The 15,131-nt window shown below is 30.8% G+C and overlaps 4 protein-coding genes across 6 annotated transcripts; 3 read left to right on the top strand and 1 right to left on the bottom strand.

Moving 5' to 3' along the window:
* The first annotated feature begins 470 nt into the window (after nt 1–470).
* On the top strand, nt 471–3,916 carry LOC139103747 (glucose dehydrogenase [FAD, quinone]). 2 transcript variants are annotated; one of them, XM_070658726.1, is made up of 12 exons: nt 480–525; nt 620–868; nt 990–1,189; nt 1,260–1,371; nt 1,465–1,596; nt 1,674–1,789; nt 1,861–2,028; nt 2,104–2,257; nt 2,361–2,521; nt 2,630–2,807; nt 2,889–3,093; nt 3,172–3,916. In XM_070658726.1, exons 2-12 carry the CDS (start codon nt 715–717, stop codon nt 3,425–3,427), a joined length of 1,836 nt encoding a protein of 611 aa, XP_070514827.1. In that variant the 5' UTR covers nt 480–525; nt 620–714; the 3' UTR covers nt 3,428–3,916. The 2 variants fall into 2 exon arrangements, with proteins under 2 accessions (XP_070514825.1, XP_070514827.1); XM_070658724.1 differs by having other exon boundaries at nt 471–868.
* On the bottom strand, nt 3,131–5,024 carry LOC139103765 (splicing regulator RBM11). Its single transcript, XM_070658760.1, has 3 exons — nt 4,874–5,024; nt 4,594–4,774; nt 3,131–4,463 (listed from the first exon to the last, which is right to left on the bottom strand). The coding sequence occupies exons 2-3, from the start codon at nt 4,675–4,677 to the stop codon at nt 3,888–3,890; spliced, it is 660 nt and encodes a 219-aa protein (XP_070514861.1). The 5' UTR covers nt 4,678–4,774; nt 4,874–5,024; the 3' UTR covers nt 3,131–3,887.
* A 210-nt stretch (nt 5,025–5,234) lies between these two features.
* On the top strand, nt 5,235–7,911 carry LOC139103755 (uncharacterized). Of its 2 annotated transcripts, XM_070658745.1 has the most exons (4): nt 5,287–5,617; nt 5,700–6,803; nt 6,957–7,043; nt 7,157–7,911. In XM_070658745.1, exons 2-4 carry the CDS (start codon nt 5,769–5,771, stop codon nt 7,256–7,258), a joined length of 1,224 nt encoding a protein of 407 aa, XP_070514846.1. In that variant the 5' UTR covers nt 5,287–5,617; nt 5,700–5,768; the 3' UTR covers nt 7,259–7,911. The 2 variants fall into 2 exon arrangements, with proteins under 2 accessions (XP_070514845.1, XP_070514846.1); XM_070658744.1 differs by lacking the exon at nt 7,157–7,911 and having other exon boundaries at nt 5,235–5,607; nt 5,700–7,148.
* Nucleotides 7,912–9,790: 1,879 nt separating this feature from the next.
* Nucleotides 9,791–12,265, top strand: Kaz (E3 ubiquitin-protein transferase Katazuke). Its single transcript, XM_070658738.1, has 5 exons — nt 9,791–10,325; nt 10,629–11,040; nt 11,168–11,480; nt 11,634–11,943; nt 12,018–12,265. Exons 1-5 carry the CDS (start codon nt 10,287–10,289, stop codon nt 12,117–12,119), a joined length of 1,176 nt encoding a protein of 391 aa, XP_070514839.1. The 5' UTR covers nt 9,791–10,286; the 3' UTR covers nt 12,120–12,265.
* The last annotated feature ends 2,866 nt before the right edge of the window (nt 12,266–15,131 follow it).

Below are 15,131 nucleotides of genomic sequence, written 5' to 3'. Positions count from 1 at the left end.
TTCATCGAGTTGTTTAATAAACCGGTTTTATCGCGGGAATCGAATTTTATAATACTTCGATTCAAATAAGATTATAAATCTTGGAGTCTTGCCAGATTTTACGAACTAATATATTGGCAATATATTAAAACGCAAAGGCTTAAACTCGATTTGCTTGTGGCGGTCGGTCCTCGTCGGAAAAGAATTTTTAGAATGCGAGAAAAAAGGGAATGTTTTACCTGTTGGTTTTAGTGAAAGGCAAGCAGATCGATTTAATAAATTCTTTTTTTTTTATATTGCCATATTTTATTTTACTTTGCCGTATTTTATTTTTATTCAGCTTTATTTTATTGTTTTAAAATTATGTCTAATTTATTATTTATTCATACTACTGCAATCATCGACCATCTGACCCCGCAACGATGGCGCGTTAACTCGTACTACTGATCGTCGAAGCGACGGTAGCGGCTTGGAGCGGATTTATTCGAAAATAAATTTTGTTAGTTCCTGTTACGTGTCGGGCCGGTTTGGGAGACTGACGTTGAGGTTATAAGCATTTTAAACACCAAAATACCATTATTATAGTACGTTTTTGATTAAAATTAATTAACTTTACCTAAATTTGAACAATAACTTTCAGAAACAATTAAAACTAGCAACTGCACAAAAATAAAATTGTTATACGATAGCAACAGTGAATTGATGAACAAAAAGATTTAAATGTAATTTTAAAAAATGCTTATCGTTATAAAATTATTATTGTTTGCATTTGTCAGTACATTAGTGACGTTATTTCTTTTTTATATCCATTTCGTATTCATATTCGATACATATTTTCAATGGTTCTTGAATGACGTTCAAGATCTCCAGGAATATGATTATATTGTTGGTAAGATACATTTATTTACTTAAAAAAAAAGTGTTTTAACATTTATTTATTAATTTAGCTAAATAAAAAAGACACGATAAGCGTATCTGAAAATAAATAAATTTTTTTTCTGTAATTTTAGTTGGTGCTGGTAGTGCTGGCACAATCATTGCAACAAATTTAGCAGAGAATGGACATAAAATATTGTTGTTAGAAGCGGGTGGTACAGCACCATTTTTTCTCGATATACCACTCTTGGGATCACTGATTCAAAATACCATTTATGATTGGCAATACACTACTGTTTCCCAAGATTATGCATGCAAGGGCTTAATTAATAATGTAGATATATTTGTATACTTATAAAAAATTTCGATACGCATGATTGTTATAAAGATCTTTTTTTTTGTAGCAAAGCAGATGGCCTAGAGGTAAAATTCTTGGAGGCTCAAGCCGTCTGAATTATATGGCTTATGTATTAGGACATCAGCTAGATTATGAAACATGGTTTCCAGATTTTGATGGTATACACTTTGATTTTTATAGTTTTCACCAATTAAATCTGAAAAAATTTATCTAAATGAGCTTAATTGTCCTTTTTTGTACAAATGTCTTAGAGTTCACAAAAACTGACGAGTCAATAAGTATCAGTAAATTGAAATGGAATACTGATTTTGCCGATATATTCTTGGAAGCAATTAAAGAATCCAACCATAATATAAGTGACTTAAATTTACAATTAAATACGGGTATTAAAATTTTTCATAAAATTTATAATTTACCGTATAAATAAATAAATATGTATATCTTAGCATTTGTTGCTTAGGTTTTATGAAAGCTCAATTGACAATGGAGAATAGCAAAAGATGGAGTTCAGACAAGTTGCTGTATAAAAAATTCAATAATCATCTGACTGTACTTACTCACGCTCACGCCACAAAAGTAAGTCCGTATAATTAATTTCTAGCATGCACGACACAGACAAGATATTTTATTTAATTATACTGTTAAAGATATTAATCAACTTGGATAAAACTGAGGGAATTGAATTTATTAGATTTGGTAATAAATACACGGCAATCGGAAAAGAAGGAGTTATTTTAAGCGCAGGTGCAATTGAGAGTCCAAAGTTATTAATGTTATCTGGAATTGGACCAAAGGAGCATTTAAAAGAATTTGATGTAATTATTTTGACAATCGACTTCAAACCTAAACTCATTACTGTTTTATCTGCAACCTTAAAATTGTACTTTTAGATTAATGTGATCAGTGATTTACCAGTTGGTCAAAACTTGGTGGATCATATATTAACCGGTCTTGATTTGATTGTGCTTAATTCGAGTATTGGATTGAATCTTTCCGATATCTTTAATCCTATGTCAGCTCTTAGTTATTTTCTTTTTGGAAAAGGTGAACAATATATTTGATTGTAAAAAAGCTATTTTTGTTTCAAAAACAATATTAATTCTTTTTGGCATTATTAAAAAAAATTGTCATAGAAATAATTAATTAGGACCATGGACATCGTCGGGAATAGAAGTATTTGGAACTCTTTATAGTCCTTTACAAACGAATAAATCCGTGGCACCAGATTTGCAATTGATGATACTACCTTTCGGAGCGTCAAAAGATAATGGTCTTATCTCGAAAAAAGCAATGGGAATTTCTGACGAGGTACATAAATCGTATTATTAAATACATATAAATTGTAAATTAAAGTTAAAACGAGTTTTTATGCATACAAATATTTTCCGAACTTAAATTTTTAATGTCGTCTTCTAGGTCTATAATAAATATTTCGCTCCGTTGTTAAACCAAAATACAATAACGATTGCACCTGTTTTATTACATCCTAAAAGTAAAGGAGAATTACGATTGCGAAGCAATGATCCTTTTCAAAAACCGTTAATTAATCCGAAATATTTATCAAATGCCGATGATATCAACACTCTTATAGAAGGTAATTAAAACGCAAATGGTATGTTAAACATGTACAGGAAATGTAATAATAATTTACATAATAGAGCACATAAATGCTTAGGTTTGTATTTTATAAAGAAACTCATGAACACGACTACTTTGAGAAAGTATGGTGCATCTCTTAATAAAAAGTCTTTCCCTGGTTGCGAGGACCATGTATTTGATACCAAAGAATACTGGAAATGTTATATACAGCATTTAACGCTAACGTCCTATCATCCAGCTGGTACATGTCGCGTTGGCGATGTTGTTGACGAGACATTTAAGTAATTACGAAATTATAACTTAAAATATAAGACATAATTTGTGTATTTGCCTTCTATTTTTATATTATTTTATTACAGAGTTTATAATGTAAAAAATTTGTATATTGTGGATGCATCGATTTTCCCATCGCTACCAAGTGGAAATATTAACGCACCTGTAATGGCAGTAGCGCAAAAAGCTGTTCGATTTTTTAAAAATAAAATCGCAGAAAAGAAAAGAAAATTAAAACAGCTCAAGTCATCTAACGTTTGTTACGTATTTAATATTTGTAGTAATATGGAAAATTGTGATAGATTTGATATATTTAATCTAGTAAAAAAAAAAATAAAATAATAATATACATCTGTCATACTTCATAAGATTTTTTTTTCAATTTATCGTGAATATATATTTTTTTAGAGAACCAATAATATATACCAAATTTTTTTTTATAATTACGTTATAAATTACGTATGTGTGCATGTGTATGCATATGTACACCGAAGGGTAGACATGGCGAAAGCGGCCAGCGTATGTAATTCTAGGAGACAGAGATAGGGGACGAGATAACGGAAAGAAAACAATCAACGGCAAACCGGCCGGCGCGGTATATGCATGCGGTATATGTGAACTCAACGCACACGACGCTAACTAAAGTTCGCTAGCTGCCGTCGCAATATCTGTCTTTTACCGTACACATGTATAATTACACATACGTAACTCCTACTCAGTTAAACACTTATTTAAAGTGATATATCAAAGTATAGACATACTATAAACATAAAGAATACAATAAAAAATTAAACCACTGTTATTAATAAGACCATCTTTTTCTGTTATCATCATACCGCAAAACATTGGTACGATAATTACTATTATGTCTATTATAATATGGTTTTGAATCTCTGTGATGATTACTATGATTTTGTTCTCTGTTTCTTCCCCATTCTTTTTCCCTCGGTCTATCTCTGTTTTTCTCTCGATTTTTATCTCTATCTTTTCTATCTCTGGTCTTTTGATAAGGATGATTTCTCTGATTCTTATCATCATTGTCAAGATTTGCATCCAACTGTCTCGAATAAGGTACGTCATCATACGGAACATTTACACCGAACATGGGGTAAGGTTGCGGTACATAATTTCCTAAAATCATTTGCTGACCCAGCTCCAACATATGATTCATATTGTAAACAGGATTCAATGGTTGCTCCGTTTGTTGTGGTTCTGGATTTCTTATATTCATATTGAGAATACGATTGTACAGCATTGTACCATCGAACAGCTTCATGGCGTACTCCGCAGAACGCATGTGTTTATACGTGATAAATCCGAACGATCTCTGTTTACCATCACGATCTTTAGGAATGCTAATTCTTAGTATCGGACCTGCCTAATACAAATATATCGACATTAATTCTATATATTACTCGGCCGTCGCTTTTCAGAAACATTCTTTTCCCTCACAAATTTATTCACAATTTTACATACTGTAACAAATAATATAAATTTTCAGTACTAACTTGTAAAAAGAGCTCATAGAGAACATCTTCTGTGACCTTTTCACTTAGATTACCACAATATATAGTACACGCACCTCCATCCATCTTCGACAAAGCTGTTTTCTATTTCGTTGCTTTCAAATTTTCGTTTTTTTTTTTTCTTTCTTTCTTTCTCTCGCCCTCTTTTTCTCTTTACTTCACCCTACATTAAAAATTATATAACAGATTAACAGATGACATTTTATATTAGGTTAGAATTGCAACGACAAAGGCTGCTACATTTCCAGGACCATGGACTTACAAGGAATGAACAATAGATTATGCAGTCGATGTAACTTATACACCTGTACGTTAATGACGTCTAAACAACATCGATTGTGCTCACGAAGCTGAAGAAGGAGGCGTAACTAACATTCGTAGACTGAAAACAATGAAGCTGAATAAGCTGACGCACTACCACTAACTATAGAAGTGAGAGGCTGATAATTTAGACTTCAGCCATCTTGTTAATTAGTACTGACACCATTTTGTTTATCAGTGCTACCATCTATCGTTATTTGAATCTAGTATGTATGCACAAGTTTTTAATATGGTTGAGGAAGTGAAAAAAGGAATTATACAACAAAATAATAATACATATAGAGTAAATTATGCGAACATACGCAAAACAATACAGGAAATGTTATCCATACATTGTTAATATGAATTAGCAGTATTTAAGGTATTTTAATAACTATTAATTGATTTAATATAGTATATATGTATATATGTTACATATACATGTATGCAAATTACAGCAGTTTGCACTTCATTATTTTATGTGCTGTATTCCAAGGATAAACGTCGATCGAACGTCACCTTTTTAATTTCATGAATAAGAATAACAAATAATTTCTAAGCATTTTATTCTACTCAACAGGCTCCTCTCAGTTTTGCACTAAAATTCATGCCGCACAGACCAACGATGAAGAAATATGTGACGATTTATGCACTTGTGGAAAGAGAACAATATTAAAAGTGGCCCTCGGAAAAGAAGTATTAATTCGTAATTATTTTACTAAGACAAAAAGTGTATAATTTAATAGATAATGGATAGTTACTAATATTATTTGTAATTAAAATTGTAGCTTATACGGTAACGCTTCGCTGATAATATTTAATCAATCGTGGAAGACCCCAGAGACGAGGTCAGGATAATGTGGAACAAATGGCAATTGTTCCATGCCACGGACTTTCAATCTTTGATGTTTCCCTGCTTTACTTTCTTCCGTATTCTTGGAATATTCCCATACAAGATAAACGTTTCAATCATTGAAGCATCTAGACCGCGTTACATCTTGTTAATTGTCGTAACGTGTGTCAATTGCTTTTATGTACTGATACAGATATATATTGTCAATATAGCGAGAAAAGATCACAGACAGAGGATACCACAGAAAATTCAAGATAATTCTTATTTTATACTTGAAAACATCATATCAATCATTTGGTTAATTATGACTAAGCCACAAATGCGCTTATTACAAATGGTGTTGGACGTATCTTCGAAATTATCTTCAAAATCATACGAAAAACTGTCTAAACTAATACATTTTAAAGATATTTTCGGTTTTTTCTTTTTGATATGTCAATCTCTGGCGTCTTTACGAAGACATTTGTTCATGAAAGAACAAAACTTTCTTGTTCCTTTAATATTGCGCATATTGGAATGTTACATCCGCTTTCAAAAGTTTCAAATAAACATGTTATACATTAATTGCGTTTGTATAGTGAAAGCCTGTTTTAAGAGAATCGACGACAATCTGATAAATTTACGGGAGCTCCTGATAAACGATAAGTCACATCCTTTCGGATTGATTTATTGCCAAGAAAGGAGCACATTTTTATTAAACAAACTTAAAATTCTGGAGAAAGAATATTTGATGCTTAGCGACACAGTTCAGATGCTAAAGTTACTTTTCAGTCCACAGTTCCTTGCCATCTGTGCGGAAGTCTTCATTGAGATTACTTTCGAGTTATATATAAATATAGTACAATGGAATAACGGGATATCTATCGATCTGACTCAGCAAATTAACAACATATTCCTAACATCGTACATGTTGTATCATGTCATAAAACTAATAGTAACAGTATGGGCTTGTGAAACCGGCAAGAATCAAGCTATAAAGATCAACACTACTATTCACGACATTTCTAACAGCACCAGTAACAAACAAATAAGAAATGAGGTAAGTTGTAAAATTAAAAAAAAAAGAAAAAAAAATTTAATTTAATATGTTTGATTAAATATTTCACATAGTGATACAATTTTTTTTTTTTTAATAAAATATAATTACTCTTTTAATATCTTCATAAATTTTTTTTTATCTAACATTGGACAGTTGCATCTGTTCTCTTTGCAAATGCTGCATTGTGACAATACATTTTCTGGAAAAGGTATTACTGTAGACGCAGCTTTTCTCAGAACGGTAGAGTAATTATAAATTATTAATTAATCTTTATATAAATTGATTTAAACACCGTCAAAATTAATCTGCAACATTTGTGTGTGTTGTTTTTTTTTTTTTTTTTTTTTTTTTAGATGATACGTACTATCACTACGTACCTTTTAATTTTAATACAGTTTTTAATCGCGACGCACGCTTGCGATGGAAGGGCTGCGAGTCAACATCATAAAATCTAACTAAACTGCATTTGCAAGATATCGGTAATAAAATTGCCAAGCACTGAAGGTATAAAATTAAATATGTAAGCAATAATAATTAAATTAAAACATAGCGTTACAGGATAAATAGCATATATCTTTGCAATTAATAAATTTTGTTACTAAAAATCTTATTACTAATTAATTTTGTACGGATAACATTTTTTTATGTATCCTTTCACGTATGATAACACAATTTGCCTCATATGTAATCTACCTATATTACAGCAGTTTGCATTTAATTATTTTACGCGCTGTAGTCCAAGGATAAACGTCGATCGAACGGCTTTTTAATTTCAAGAATAATAACAAATATAATTTCCAGGCATTTTATTAAGCCTAGCAACACCTTTGCAGTTTTACGCTAAATTTCAAACGGTGCAGACTAATAATGAAGAATACGTAACAGACGATGTATTTACCGAAGGAAAACAATCTTAAAAAGTTGCGTTTATAAATGAAGGGCACGTAATTATATTTTATTAAGAACAATAGTGCGTTCGTAATGAATTAATTACATCAATTAATGTCTTTGAAAATTAAAGTTTGTAGCTAATTCACGCAGTACATTTCGCTGATTACGTTTTAATTAATCGTCAAACTTCCGGAAACGATCGGCAGAATAATGTGGAATAAATGGCAATTATTCCATGCCACGGACTTTCAATCTTTAATGCTTCCCTGCTTCACTTTCTTCCGCATTCTCGGAATATTCCCGTACAAGATCAACGTTTCGATTTTCGAGCCATCGAGACCGCGTTACGTATTGTTGACCGTCGTAATGTGCTGCAACATCATCTATCAGATAATACGGATCTATTATGTTTTATCGAGAAATAGTTACAATTCAAAGATATGCCAAAAAATTCGGGACAGCTGCTACTTTTTGTCTGAAACGTTCATATTGATCGTCTGGATTGTTATGACCAAACCGTATATGCGTTTGCTACAAACGATATCGGAAGTGTCCTCGAAATTGTCACGAAAGTCGTACAAAAAGCTCTCCAAGCTGATACACTTCAAGGATATTTTCGGGTTCTATTTGATGATAGGCCACGGGTTTTTGACATTGTCCAGATATTGCTTTCCGTCGGAAAACTCTACGTCTTGTGTTTTAATCTTCGTAATCGAATACTACACCCGCTTCCAAACGTTTCAAATAAGTATGTTGTACATCGACTGTGTTTGCATATTAAAAGCGTGTTTCGAGAGAATCGACGACAAGCTGACGAGCTTACGGGAGCTTATTATAAATGACGATTCGCATCCTCTCGGGATGATTTACCGCCAGCAAAGAAATCTACTTGTGTTGAACGAGATTAAAGTTTTGCAGAAGGAGTACACGACGGTCAGCGACGTGGTGCAAATGTTAAATATGATTTTCAGCCCGCAGATCCTCGCTATCTTTACCGAAGTCTTCACCGAGGTTACTTTTAATTTGTATGCTAGTATAGTGCGGTGGAATAATGGGATATATATTAATTTGACTGAGCAAATTCATAATTTTGTCTTGACGTCTTACTTGTTGTATCACATTACAAGAGTAATGTTCATAGTATGGGCTTGCGAAACCAGCAAGAATCAAGCTATAAAGATTAGCACTACTATTTATGACGTTTCCAACAGCACGAATAATGATCAAATTAGAAACGAGGTAAATTATTTTGTTTCAGTAAAATATTTTAGTTTTATATTACAGTTTTTTTTCTTTTTTTTTCTTTTGAAATATAAAGTATATATTTATTCTTTTTATATTTTTATAAATGTTCGTTTTTATTTTTCTTTTTCTTTTTATTTTACATTGGACAGTTGCGTCTGTTTTCTCTGCAAGTATTGCATCGCGACAACACATTTTCTGCGAAAGGTTTTACTATCGATGCAACATTTCTACGTAAGGTACAGTAATTAATTATTATACTTGATATAAGTTGATTTGAATACTTAATTGAAAATTGAAAATTAATAAACGCAACATTTATGTGTTTTATTTGTTTTAGATGATAGGAACTATTACGACATACTTTTTAATTTTAATACAATTTTTAATCGCGACGCATACTTGCGATAAAAAAGTTAACATTACAGAATTATCTAATTAAATTAAAAGAATTATCTAATTTAATTAAAAAGCATATAAAATGTTGGAAATAAAATTTCCAGAACATTGAAGACATATCAAATTCATAATCTCCTTCTCGACACGTTAATTTACAGCTTTCGGTCCCAAAAAAAAAAAAAAAAAAAAAGAAAAAAACTAATTCTGCAAAACTTTATCACATTCATCACAAAGAAGGTTTTAAAATTCGGTTCAATTAAGATCTCTTGCGCGTGAAAAATCGCGTGCGTAACTTGATTTAGTAATTACAAAGTTACAAAATTTGTAAATGTTATAATATTTGTACGACTAGTGTCGTCTTTCAATTCATATTTCATAAAGTACCTTCGTGCGCCGCGGGTCTCGATGGCGCCATCGGAGCACACATTGCTCCTGGCCATATCGAGCCCAATCGACCTCGAGAAACTGCTAAACAAAAGACGAAGAGACGTAAATCGCGCAGTTGTACAGGAACCCTAAGCTTTTGCTCTGCTTCGTTCTCGGCTGTATCAAGCTGCTCGATCTATTTGGCTCGAGTGGGCTTGGTGGCCGCATCAGAAGAGAGAGAGAAAAAAAAAGAAGAATCTTAAGCTTATCCGATATGGTCTCTACACGTCAACGAGAGAAACGCAATAAACCGACTTAGATTATTCGTAAACAAACTGAACATGTGACGGTAGAGTGAACCGAGTATTACAGATGATTGTGTGAACCTCGAATGCAATCTTGAAATCATTGGCTAGTGCGCAGCTCTCTACGTCGCCGTCAGCTACTTTCTATTGAGATTTGACATGGACACGTAAACATTTAAGCGACGATGTGTAATAATTGACGTTTAATCACACTGTCGACTTTGCATTTTTACAGTTCGCGTTCCCTTGTGTCGCTCGTTGTTTTAAGCATTTAACCAATATGTCAGACGTGAAGAGCCTTGAGCACCCTACTTTAAAGGTAAATTCTTACTGATGTTTTTTATTTCACATGCAAGTTAAAAATATTTTACTATTTGAAAGTTTGACGACGCGACTTTATTTCTGAACAAAGTTTTGTATATATATATATATATATATATATATATATATATATATATATATATATATATACATATATATATATATATTTGTTTAATAAAATTAAATAATAGTAACGTAAAGAAAAAAAATTATATATAAATATGAATGCGTTTTTAATATATATGTATATGTTAGTTTTTAATTTATGTATTAATTTAGTAACATAATTTAAAAACGACAGGTTCCATATGAACTTTTAAACAAAAAGTTTCGTTCTGCTCAAAAAACTCTTGACAGAGAGGTATCGCACGTTCAGGCTGTATCTAACGAGCTTGAGAAAAGTCTCAAGACCGAGGGATCTTATGTAGCAACTGGAGAAATTAGCAAGCTGCTCGGCGGCGTGGTTGCTAGACTTCAAGTTTTAAAACGTAAGGCTCAAGAATCTATTGCCGAGGAATTACAAGCAGGCATGGTATGCAAAAGAAGATTAGATCATTTAAAAGATCACGCCAATACTTCTCCAAGTGCCGTGAATCAATGGAGACGACAAAGACTAGACAGAATGCTAGTGGAATATTTCCTTCGCAAAGGGTATTATAAAACGGCAACTAAACTGGCAGACAGTAGCGAACTCAGGGATCTAACAAATATCGGTACGTTATTTAACACAATGTACATAGTACGTATAAAATTAAAGTTTGGAAGCTTTTATAAATTTTATACATTAATATTTTATGAATTAAAACTCCTTAAATAAAAAAAATATATATACGTATACAGATGTATTTATGGTATCGAGAGAAGTGGAGAAATCTTTGGCAAACCATGAAACTGCGAGATGTATCGGTTGGTGCCATGACAATCGTTCAAAATTAAGAAAACTAGGTAGTACTATGGAGTTTAATTTGCGTGTGCAAGAATTTATTGAATTAGTGCGAACCGACAGACGACTTGATGCAGTGAAACATGCCCGCAAATACTTTTCTAATTACGACGATTATCAACTGCAAGAGATTCAATGCTGCATGGGTCAATTAGCATTCCCGGCTCGCGCGTACTTGAGTCCTTATAAAGATTTACTGGATGAAAAACGGTTCGTTATTTATAGATGAACTATTATTACTTTATTAAAAAAAAAAATTTAGATCTATAATATTTATTGTGTCTGTAACATAAAAATTATAATTTTTCGCGCAAAAGAATTATGTATGTACATCAATAATGATTTTCAAGGATTTTTGTACAGATGGGATAAGTTGATTGAAACGTTTCGACAAGAAAACTACAGACTGTTTCAACTGGCAAGCCAGAGCGTATTCACGGTAGCTCTGCAAGCCGGTCTGTCGGCTCTTAAAACTCCCCAATGTTATAGCGCTAATAAGGAAGGCCGAAATCCTAGTTGCCCAGTTTGCAACGAAGCCCTGAACGAATTAGCCGCACCGCTGCCTTTCGCTCACTGTTCGCAATCACGGCTTGTTTGCAGCATAAGCGGAAAACCTCTGAACGAATATAATCAGCCCATGATGATGCCGAATGGCTACGTATATGGTGAACAGGTAAGTTTAATTACTAGTGTTAATTAAAAAATAATGTAAAGAAAAAAAGGTTTTAATTTTTTTTCGCGTTATAGGCATTAGAAAAAATGGCTCAAGAAAATAACGGCACAGTGATTTGCCCGAAGACCAAAGAAGTATTCCCATATAAGAAAATCGAAAAAGTTTACGTAATGTAAATTTCAGCATTGACTTCAAGTATATACATACGTTGTATTACATGCTTAACGCTTATGGCTCTTTTCTCTTGCTCCAATCTCTGTTATTTAATAATAATTATATATTACTGATACTGGAAGAAAATAACATTTATTTTTAAGGAAAACTGGATTGATTTATTCACATCTATCCTATATTTTGAAAGATATGTAAACGAATAATACTATTATTATAATTTGTCGTATGAAAATAGCAGCTGATTGTCTGTTAACGGGGATAGTTAGTCCTTAATCATTTATTTAACGTTCTTTCTACAATAAATTGAACGGTTTAAACTGTTTTTATAAATCTACTTATTCATAAAATGTAACCATAAATTTCTTATCTTACAAAATTTTTGCTTTTATATATTCAGGATTAATCCAAATTTACATTTATTTTTTTTTTTATTGCGGATTAAAAGTAAATCAATTTTTCATGTGTCGAAACGTTGAGAAATAAAGAGTTAATTATAAGAATATCAGGATATGATTAATTTTTTTTTAAATTAAAATTAAATCTTACAAAAGTTTTTAATACGTTACAATCACATTCTTTTTAATACTTAAAAAAATAATTTTAAATCAATATGTAATCAAGATTTGCAATTTTTTAAATCCTGGATATTTATATGTATAATATGTTACGCATACATTCCATATAAAAATGATAAACTAATATGTGTACGTAAAATGTATGAATCAATATGTATCTTTTTTACGTGGAAATAAATGCGTATTTAAACCTTATATGTAATGATTAATTAATATTAATGCATGAATATTTTTAATAAAAGTGCTTAAAATCTAAATGGTACGATATGCGCGAAACAATCCGACGAATGAAATTTATTCGTGTGACTGAGAATTCACATATAAAAATATTTCATCTATTCTATCAATTTTGTTTTCTTTTTTTTTCTTTCTTAAATTCAATGAGTCTTCCGAGTTTATTTAATTATTCATCAAATTCCCTTGATCAGTTATTGTCTGTTGTTTTATATGGAGGATTGTCCTTATGGAAAATTCAAAATTTATTTTAGAACTACGATTTTCATCAGTCTAATAAGATGACGAAGTTTAAAGAAATTGCAATTCAATAATTTAGTTGTATTAATTTAATTCAAATGGATTATATTATCTGCATAATATAATTTTCCTTCAATCAAATATTACTTGCAATGTAACTTGTGAACGTTTATCGATTAATAAATGCAAAGTTGAAAACGAGTGAAATGTAATGAATTAATTATTATTATACACACAATAAAATGGTAAAGGTAATAGACTAAGTTTCTACGGAAGATTCGAAATGTCAGTGTCAAGTAGACTTATCAAAACTGAATACCGTTTAGCAAAACCCTTTTGAGTATTAGGTTTTCACTCGACTCCGATCTTATTCAAACTCTCGGTAAAAACTTAAGTATAGGTGCGTTATAGAGCTTAGAGTTTAACATATTTAAAAATGTATCGCGTAAATGCGATTGAATAAAATTCGTATTTCTGCTGAATACATCCCACATCTGGATAAGAGGTGTTCCTAAAGTATTTCGAGTATAATGTGTTCTGTAATATTATGCGAGTTTAATACTTAATATCGATATAGAGCAGAATTAATATATAAAATCTAATGAAATTGGTATAGAATAGAATATGGTAAAATTTAGCCAAACATTTTAGGAACATCTTTTCTTTCTCGTGATGAAGCGTAACACACGAATGATATTTCTGTACAAAAATACACAATTAAAAACATGTATAAACTATATCGAAATGTATCTGGTACTAAACTGGTTAATATAATATAAATATTATACATTGTTATAAAATTGCTGTAAGAAAATTGTGAGGGAAAATTTTAGTCAAAATAAATAATACATTGTACGTAATTGAGATATATCTATATATATAAATATATTATATATTGCTTTTTCAAATAAAAATAATTTTTAATAGATTATAGGTTTAAATAACTAATGTTAATTTTTTTAAACTTGTGCTAAATAAAAAGCACGTGTAGCAATTTAAAAAAAAAAAAGCAAACGAAAAGAAAAAGATGCAAATTGTCCAGGCACGACCTAATGGAAGAGTATTGTATCCTGTATACCTTAATGTCATTATTACGTGAAATGTATAAAACATCAATTATGTCATTACGTAGTGTATAAATGAAATAAGTATGTATGCGTATGACAATTTTGTACACATATACTGAAAAAAGAAAAGAATAACTATTTGCTGTTTTTTAAATTGTTGCTCATTGATCTATTAATGTAAGATAAGAAAATCGTGTCATCAAACGTGTATGGAGACTAGTATCAATTGGATGGCCAACAGTCTTAACTCTCCTGCATCATTTCTTGTGACATAGTACTCTTAAACTGTTGTAAAACAGAAGGTTTTACAAAAACATACTAACATTTGATTATTTAGAATTTTAATTAGGAGTATTACAAAATAAAAATAAAAAAAAATAAACCTGTAAAAACAATGACATAACCCCTGGGGGAAAAATGAATCTAAAACTTTTTTACTATACATGTTGTGTCGAAGAAATATTAAATAAAATATAAAATAATTAAAAAAAGTGCAAAAATACAACCTTGTAATTACAGAATAAGATGTAATGTTACAAATAATATGAAAATACATAACAAGATCGTTATAGCAGATCTTGCTATATTTTATTATGATGTAAAGAAAAAATCAGACTTGGCCTTCCGTATTACTTGTAACTTATTATGTTGACTTTTAATTTTACCAAAGATTGTATATTTTATTTAAATGTAATTAAAAAAAAAACTTTCTAATTATAACTATACCCATGACCAAATTAAAAAAAAAAAAGAAATAAGTTTTTTGCAGGAAAATTCAGCATGACAACTTTAGAGTAAACTCTATTTAAAAATGTAATGCTTATCTATTAAGACATGTATTCTCATTGCATCTTTATCGCTATGTGAGGAAGCATTCGATAATAGCTATATTAAATGT

This window comes from Cardiocondyla obscurior, linkage group LG06 (assembly GCF_019399895.1).
Source record: "Cardiocondyla obscurior isolate alpha-2009 linkage group LG06, Cobs3.1, whole genome shotgun sequence".
In the NCBI taxonomy this organism is placed as follows: domain Eukaryota; kingdom Metazoa; phylum Arthropoda; class Insecta; order Hymenoptera; family Formicidae; genus Cardiocondyla; species Cardiocondyla obscurior.
The sequence above is the reverse complement of the archived record's forward strand: the minus strand, read 5'-3'. Positions and strand labels throughout refer to the sequence as shown.

Coding starts and splice junctions, on each gene's coding strand:
- LOC139103747 (XM_070658724.1), top strand. CDS start 715: ATGCTTATCGTTATAAAATTATTATTGTTTGCATTTGTCAGTACATTA. Junction 1,190..1,259: donor GCAAGGGCTTAATTAATAAT/GTAGATATATTT, acceptor TTTTTTTTGTAG/CAAAGCAGATGGCCTAGAGG. Junction 2,258..2,360: donor TTATTTTCTTTTTGGAAAAG/GTGAACAATATA, acceptor ATAATTAATTAG/GACCATGGACATCGTCGGGA.
- LOC139103765 (XM_070658760.1), bottom strand. CDS start 4,677: ATGGATGGAGGTGCGTGTACTATATATTGTGGTAATCTAAGTGAAAAG. Junction 4,464..4,593: donor TCTATGAGCTCTTTTTACAA/GTTAGTACTGAA, acceptor TATTTGTATTAG/GCAGGTCCGATACTAAGAAT.
- LOC139103755 (XM_070658745.1), top strand. CDS start 5,769: ATGTGGAACAAATGGCAATTGTTCCATGCCACGGACTTTCAATCTTTG. Junction 6,804..6,956: donor ACAAACAAATAAGAAATGAG/GTAAGTTGTAAA, acceptor AACATTGGACAG/TTGCATCTGTTCTCTTTGCA. Junction 7,044..7,156: donor ACGCAGCTTTTCTCAGAACG/GTAGAGTAATTA, acceptor TTTTTTTTTTAG/ATGATACGTACTATCACTAC.
- Kaz (XM_070658738.1), top strand. CDS start 10,287: ATGTCAGACGTGAAGAGCCTTGAGCACCCTACTTTAAAG. Junction 10,326..10,628: donor TTGAGCACCCTACTTTAAAG/GTAAATTCTTAC, acceptor TAAAAACGACAG/GTTCCATATGAACTTTTAAA. Junction 11,481..11,633: donor GATTTACTGGATGAAAAACG/GTTCGTTATTTA, acceptor ATTTTTGTACAG/ATGGGATAAGTTGATTGAAA.